This window comes from Halichoeres trimaculatus, unplaced genomic scaffold, assembly GCF_033239565.1.
Source record: "Halichoeres trimaculatus isolate MK-OKI-2021-1 unplaced genomic scaffold, fHalTri1.1 fHalTri1_scaffold_4, whole genome shotgun sequence".
NCBI classification, from domain to species: domain Eukaryota; kingdom Metazoa; phylum Chordata; class Actinopteri; order Labriformes; family Labridae; genus Halichoeres; species Halichoeres trimaculatus.
The window spans coordinates 30317-37500 of record NW_027437182.1 but is presented as its reverse complement, the minus strand read 5'-3'; the positions used below and the strand labels follow the sequence as shown (position 1 = coordinate 37500).

Sequence of the window (7184 nt, the reverse complement as noted above, 5' to 3'; positions counted from 1 at the left end):
CTCTGACTGTAGATCAAACAGCTGATCAATCTCTGACTGTAGATCAAACAGCTGATCAATCTCTGACTGTAGATCTAACAGCTGATCAATCTCTGACTGTAGATCTAACAGCTGATCAATCTCTGACTGTAGATCTAACAGCTGATCAATCTCTGACTGTAGATCAAACAGCTGATCAATCTCTGACTGTAGATCTAACAGCTGATCAATCTGACTGTAGATCTAACAGCTGATCAATCTCTGATTGTAGATCTAACAGCTGATCAATCTCAGTTTTCTGATCATCTCTGTCGGCTTTCGTCTGTTGGTCCAGCTCCGCTCACCTGCTTTTCACACATTCAGTGGAGGTAACTCCTGGAGCTTTAATCTGAAATGACAGAGACTTTAATCCTCTCTGGGGTCAAAGGTCACTTATTGGTTAGCTTTGAGTGGAAAATTTCCAGCGGTTTTTAAAATGTTCATATTTCCACGATGACCTGTCACAGCGGGAGGTTTACAGACTGTGGGCTGTTTCTGTCTGGAAATCAGTGAAATTTGATTTTTAACATTTTTGAAGCACAGTGAGATGATTGCAGACAGATGTTTCTGCTGTTTCCTGTTGATCGTCACACGGTGAACCCTGAGGTGACGATCAACAGGAAGCAGTCTGAATGTTTCGCCTGTTTCTGTGTCTCCTTCCCTCCAGCTGAACTGCTGCGGTTTCACCAACTACACCGACTTTTTGGGCTCCAAGTTTGAGAAAGAGAACGGAGGAAGTCTGCCGCCGAGCTGCTGCGCTACCAACAACTCCACCTGCAGCTTGGCGGACGCCGAACGCAGCGCTGTGAAGGTGAGTCAGCCTCTTACAGCTCTAATTATAACTTCAGAAAAAAACTTTTTTTTTCCAGTTAAAATTCAATAACTTCTTTCAGTTGTAATACTTATCTTTACATTTGATTTCAAAAGATGCACCAGACCTCAGTGAAGGTGATTTGACCCAATTTGATGATTGATTATTTGTGTTTGAGTAAGTTTTGGGGTAAAGTGTGCACCCTGGCTCACACCTATGGCAACGATCATAAAACAGGTCGTAGCACAGGCCCTGGATGACTTTTGGATTTTCTAAAGCTTTATTCTTGGGAGTCTCTGGTGAACTACAAACACCACACAATAAACAAAAATGGGCTGTGGGCAAAATTACATGTATTGTGAAAGAGGTCCTTTCCATCTTTATAAACTTGAAAGTTTCTGGAAGATTTGTTTCTTAAATGTCTTAACGAGCTCCTGACGCCTGGTGTCAGACCCAGCTGAGACGAATCAAAGTGTTTGAAACATTGAAAGCTCAGTTTTCATCATTAATTACCTTTTCTGTGTTTGTGAGATGATTTCTGCAGAGTGGGATCTCCTAACTTCTCCTCCTCTTCCTCAGGGCTGCTTTGAAAATATCCTGAAGATCCTCAAAGAGCACGCCAACATTGTGGGAGGCGTCGCCGCGGGGATCGCTGTCCTGGAGGTAACGTTTCTAAAAAAAAAACAAAAAACAGAGCGGCTCTGAGCTCTTCAACTGGAGTGACTAAAATAACATATAAACTCTGTAAAACTGATTAACTGAGCAACACTTCCCTGACCGGGCTCACAGACCTGAACAGTCCATGACGTGTAAACCGATCTGCCAACGAGGAACCAAGAAGGTTTCGTTTCCTGAGATAAAGACGTTTCTCCTCCTTTCCTCAGGTGGCTGCGATGGTGGTGTCCATGTACCTGTACTGCCACCTGGACAACAGGATCAGCTGAGACGCAGCTGGAGACACAGTGAAAGGACCAACAGGGTTTATCTCTGCAGTGTTTATCTATCACATGTATCTGAGTCACCTGTAGAGATCTGATTCTGTGTCAACGTTTCATTAAACCTGGAGCTGAATGTTTCACACTGCCAAAATAAACACGTCTGATAACAGTCGCCTGCGACGCTCTGTGATCTTTTTCATCAGCAGAAACTTCTGAAGCAGCAGGAAGTGATTTTTTCAGCTTAAACATCAGTTTCAGTTCTGTTTCCTGAGGGTGAAACACTGATCCAGGTTCAGACTCTCAGGTGTTACCGAAGGACCAGGTGGAGAGAAAACCAGAGACAAAAGCAGGACAGAAGCAAAAGCCCCGTTTCCACCAAGCGGTTCAGGTCGGCTCGTCAGGGCACAGCACACATTTTATTTGGCGTTTCCTTTGACTAAAACCAGGACAAGTCCCTGAATCACCGACCCGTACCGTCCCACTTCCTGGTTCCCTTCTGTTGGGGTGCAGGACTAAACCGACCCCAGAAGGTGGAGCTAGAAACTCTGCAGCCTGCTGATTGGCTGACAGAATGGTCACTTCCTGTGTGACAGCAGCTGCTGTATTTCTCCTGGTGGCTCACAGACGTCTCCGAAACAAAGTTTGATCGTTCTTTGTAACAAAGAGACACGTGACGATCACAGAGAGGACGAGTTGCTGGATGTCTTCATCGTTGCTCTTTGTTTACTGTGATGCGTTTTTCTTCTTCGTTGGTTTTAGCCACGGGGTACACTGTGTCGCTCTGCTATGGCGTCACGCTATCACTGACAGCTGACACAGCTATCATCATCTAGCTTACACGCCACCTACCAAGAAGGACACGGTTGGCTGTGGAAACACAAACAGGACCAGACTGGACTGATCCAAACCGGACCACTTGGTGGAGACGGGTCTGAGGATGCAAAGGGAACACGACAGGGTGTGAAAAAGTGAAGGAGAGGAAACAGGAAGCCTGAAGAAACGGCTTCAGTGCGAACGTTTAAAGTCTCTGTGGGGACGATTTCGTGGTGTTGACTGCAGCGTAGTCGTGTTCATCGGATAAAAACACCGTTTCCCATGAGCACCTGACACCATCCGCATGGTGATGTGGAGCAGAGCTAAAGTCTGTTTGGATCCTAAGCAGAAACCCCTTATGACATCATCGGCAGTGTGGCATTATGGCATCATCACCTTTGCAGTTGCCATAGTGACAGGTCATCTCCATTCATTTCAATGGGTCAAAAGTGTTTTGGAAAATGCTGAATATTTTAAAAAGTACCTGGGTTAGAAACGTGAAAAACATTTTACAAATAAATGGAGAAAGTTTTTTAGAGAAGTGAGCAGAAAAAAAACGAGGGAAAAGAAGTTTTTAATACAGTCAGATTTCAGAGGAAAAGAGCTGAATAAACACATTTGTACAATGGTTACCGAGCAACGCACACTGAGATGAACATCCAGTGTTTCTACTCTTCCGTCATCCGTGCACGCCCTCTTTGTTTCCAGTGAACAGCCGCTCGCTGAGTCTGTGTGCGGTGAAACATTCAGGGATCACGTCTCCTCGTCAGGACACGACACGCTTTGTGCCTGAGGCTGAGCAAATATTGACCAACAAAGGCCTGACGACAGATGCAGGTGCAGCTTTCAGCTCCTGAATTCATGCCTCCATCACAGAGTCAGAGCGGCTCAGAGTGACGAGGAGAAACTCCGGACGCCAGCGACGGCGTTTACAACTTTTAACTGATTCAGGAGTGAGATCAAAGACGCAGAAAGAGTTTCAGGAGGGAGGGGTCAGAGGTTTCAGTGAACCTGACAGAAAACTAACAACCTCTTCAAAGTGTGTGTGTGTGTGTGTGTGTGTGTGTGTGTGTGTGTGTGTGTGTGTGTGTGTGTGTGTACACACTAATGACCGTCACACCAACTGGCCTCATTGAAACTGAAAGACGGGAAGTGAGGAGTCGACCTCCATCCTTCTTCCATCCAATCATACACCTGCGAGGTATTTAGAGTTAAATCTGTCATCATGTGTGAGCCGCCGAGCCCCGTGTTTAACAATAACCCCGAGCACTCACACACACATATACACACACACACACACACACACACACACACACACACACACACACACACACACACACACAAAATCAATATTCCATCTACATCTCAGCCATCAGCCTCACGGCCCGGCTCATCACAATGCTCAATAGGTCAGAAATGACATTTAAAAGGCTGCACACACACACACACACACACACACACACACACACACACACACACACAGATTCAACCCAGCAACTCCTGACTGACAGCCACAAATGACCAGTTTGGAGCTGGAGCTGCTGATGACTGACAAGTGTGTGTGTGTGTGTGTGTGTGTGTGTGTGTGTGTGTGTGTGTGTGTGTGTGTGTAGGGGGGGGGACTGAAACAATTGCTTATTGTGTAGAAATGCCAGGCGCTCTTATTGGTGCTGTCAGTAAGTGCATTACACACACACACACACACACACACACACACACACACACACACACACACACCTCTTAATTAGACAGATTCAGCACAGATTCATAAACACAAACACATTACTGTTTGTTTTCTTCTGACAAATATAAAGTTGACCTCAGACCTTAGTCTCCAACCACCTGGAAATAAAGCTGAGACTCACCTGGACCCATGGGGCATGGTGGACGGTTGGGGCATGGTGGACGGTTGGGGCATGGTGGACGGTTGGGGCATGGTGGGCGGTTGGGGCATGGTGGACGGTTGGGGCATGGTGGATGGTTGGGTCAATTTGGACGGTTGGGTCATGGTTGATGGTTGGGGCATCATGGATGGTTGGGTCATGGTTGATGGTTGGGGCATGGTGGACGGTTGGGGCATGGTGGATGGTTGGGGCATGGTGGACGGTTGGGGCATGGTGGACGGTTGGGGCATGGTGGACGGTTGGGGCATGGTGGACGGTTGGGGCATGGTGGACGGTTGGGGCATGGTGGACGGTTGGGGCATGGTGGATGGTTGGGTCAATTTGGACGGTTGGGTCATGGTTGATGGTTGGGGCATGGTGGATGGTTGGGTCATGGTTGATGGTTGGGGCATGGTGGACGGTTGGGGCATCGTGGACGGTTGGGGCATGGTGGATGGTTGGGGCATGGTGGATGGTTGGGGCATGGTGGACGGTTGGGGCATGGTGGACGGTTGGGGCATGGTGGACGGTTGGGGCATGGTGGATGGTTGGGTCAATTTGGACGGTTGGGTCATGGTTGATGGTTGGGGCATGGTGGATGGTTGGGTCATGGTTGATGGTTGGGGCATGGTGGACGGTTGGGGCATGGTGGACGGTTGGGGCATGGTGGATGGTTGGGGCATGGTGGACGGTTGGGGCATGGTGGATGGTTGGGTCAATTTGGACGGTTGGGTCATGGTTGATGGTTGGGGCATGGTGGATGGTTGGGTCATGGTTGATGGTTGGGGCATGGTGGACGGTTGGGGCATCGTGGATGGTTGGGGCATGGTGGACGGTTGGGGCATGGTGGACGGTTGGGTCAATTTGGACGGTTGGGGCATGGTGGACGGTTGGGGCATGGTGGACGGTTGGGGCATGGTGGACGGTTGGGGCATGGTGGATGGTTGGGTCAATTTGGACGGTTGGGTCATGGTTGATGGTTGGGGCATGGTGGATGGTTGGGTCATGGTTGATGGTTGGGGCATGGTGGACGGTTGGGGCATTGTGGATGGTTGGGGCATGGTGGATGGTTGGGGCATGGTGGATGGTTGGGGCATGGTGGACGGTTGGGGCATGGTGGATGGTTGGGGCATGGTGGACGGTTGGGGCATGGTGGATGGTTGGGTCAATTTGGACGTTTGGGGCACGGTGGATGGTTGGGGCATGGTGGATGGTTGGGGCATGGTGGACGGTTGGGGCATGGTGGACGGTTGGGGCATGGTGGACGGTTGGGGCATGGTGGATGGTTGGGTCAATTTGGACGGTTGGGTCATGGTTGATGGTTGGGGCATGGTGGATGGTTGGGTCATGGTTGATGGTTGGGGCATGGTGGACGGTTGGGGCATGTTGGACGGTTGGGGCATGGTGGACGGTTGGGGCATGGTGGACGGTTGGGGCATGGTGGATGGTTGGGTCAATTTGGACGGTTGGGTCATGGTTGATGGTTGGGGCATGGTGGATGGTTGGGTCATGGTTGATGGTTGGGGCATGGTGGACGGTTGGGGCATCGTGGATGGTTGGGGCATGGTGGATGGTTGGGTCATGGTTGATGGTTGGGGCATGGTGGACGGTTGGGGCATGGTGGACGGTTGGGTCATGGTTGATGGTTGGGGCATGGTGGATGGTTGGGGCATGGTGGATGGTTGGGGCATGGTGGATGGTTGGGTCATGGTGGATGGTTGGGGCATGGTTGATGGTTGGGTCATGGTGGATGGTTGGGTCATGGTTGATGGTTGGGGCATGGTGGATTGTTGGATCATGATGGTTGGGTCATGGTTGATGGTTGGGGCATAGTGGACGGTTGGGACATGGTGGATGATTGGGTCAATTTGGATGGTTGAGGCGGTGGCTGCAGCTGTCGGTGGTGGCAGCAGCTTTGGACGGAGGCAGCAGCGTTGGGCGGTGGCAGCACTGTTGGGTGGTGGTCACACGGGTGCGGTTGGTAACACGATGTAGAAGGAGGAAAAAGGCAGAGAAAGAGCGGTTCAACTAAAGCGTCTTGGCGTCATGGTGTTTGAATTCACTGCTTGAAGTTTTTTTTCTTTTTCTCGTTTCTTTTTTCATTTTGAGGTTTTACTTTTTCAGACCAAACAGATCAAAATGTGAATCCATCAAACTTGTCACTGGTCTTAAATGTTTGGATCAGGTCTCCCTCTGTGCTGCATCGATGAAGAAGCTCAAAGTGTCCGTAGGTCTTCATGAAGCAGAGGAAACCTGAGAACCAAACCGTCTCCAGAAGCCCGACTCTGCTGGTGTCCAGGTGGCCCTGCAGAGCCGGACTCTGCTGGTGTCCAGGTGGCCCTGCAGAGCCGGACTCTGCTGGTGTTCAGGTGGCCCTGCAGAGCCGGACTCTGCTGGTGTTCAGATGGCCCTGCAGAGCCGGACTCTGCTGGTGTTCAGATGGCCCTGCAGAGCCTGAACCCTCTCTGGTTTTTTTACGTCACAGGTGATGAAAGTCAAAGCGCAGGAAGCCACATTTGTCCTCGGTGAACCGCAGCGGCTGCCGCAGGATTTGCATAGATTTCCCTGCGCTGCACACGTTTCCTGTCACTGCTGCGGTGCCTGAAGCTCTCTGGGGAAATCCACGGCGAGCAGGAGGCTGCGAGTACAGAGTCTGAGCTGAGAATAACAATAACTCTAAAGTTTACACCATGAATAATGTGCAGCACTAACAAGCTTCAA

At 50.2% G+C, this 7184-nt stretch overlaps 1 protein-coding gene across 2 annotated transcripts in view; it reads left to right on the top strand.

Annotated features, from left to right (window-relative positions):
- LOC141789284 (tetraspanin-1-like) overlaps nt 1-1809 on the top strand; it is a 17811-nt gene extending 16002 nt beyond the window's left edge. For both annotated transcript variants that reach the window (XM_074668659.1, XM_074668658.1), the window contains exons 5-7: nt 686-829; nt 1409-1492; nt 1714-1809. In XM_074668659.1, the coding sequence (XP_074524760.1) occupies nt 686-829; nt 1409-1492; nt 1714-1773 (288 nt within the window). In that variant the 3' untranslated portion in view covers nt 1774-1809. The remainder of the gene's footprint in view (nt 1-685; nt 830-1408; nt 1493-1713) is intronic.
- The last annotated feature ends 5375 nt before the right edge of the window (nt 1810-7184 follow it).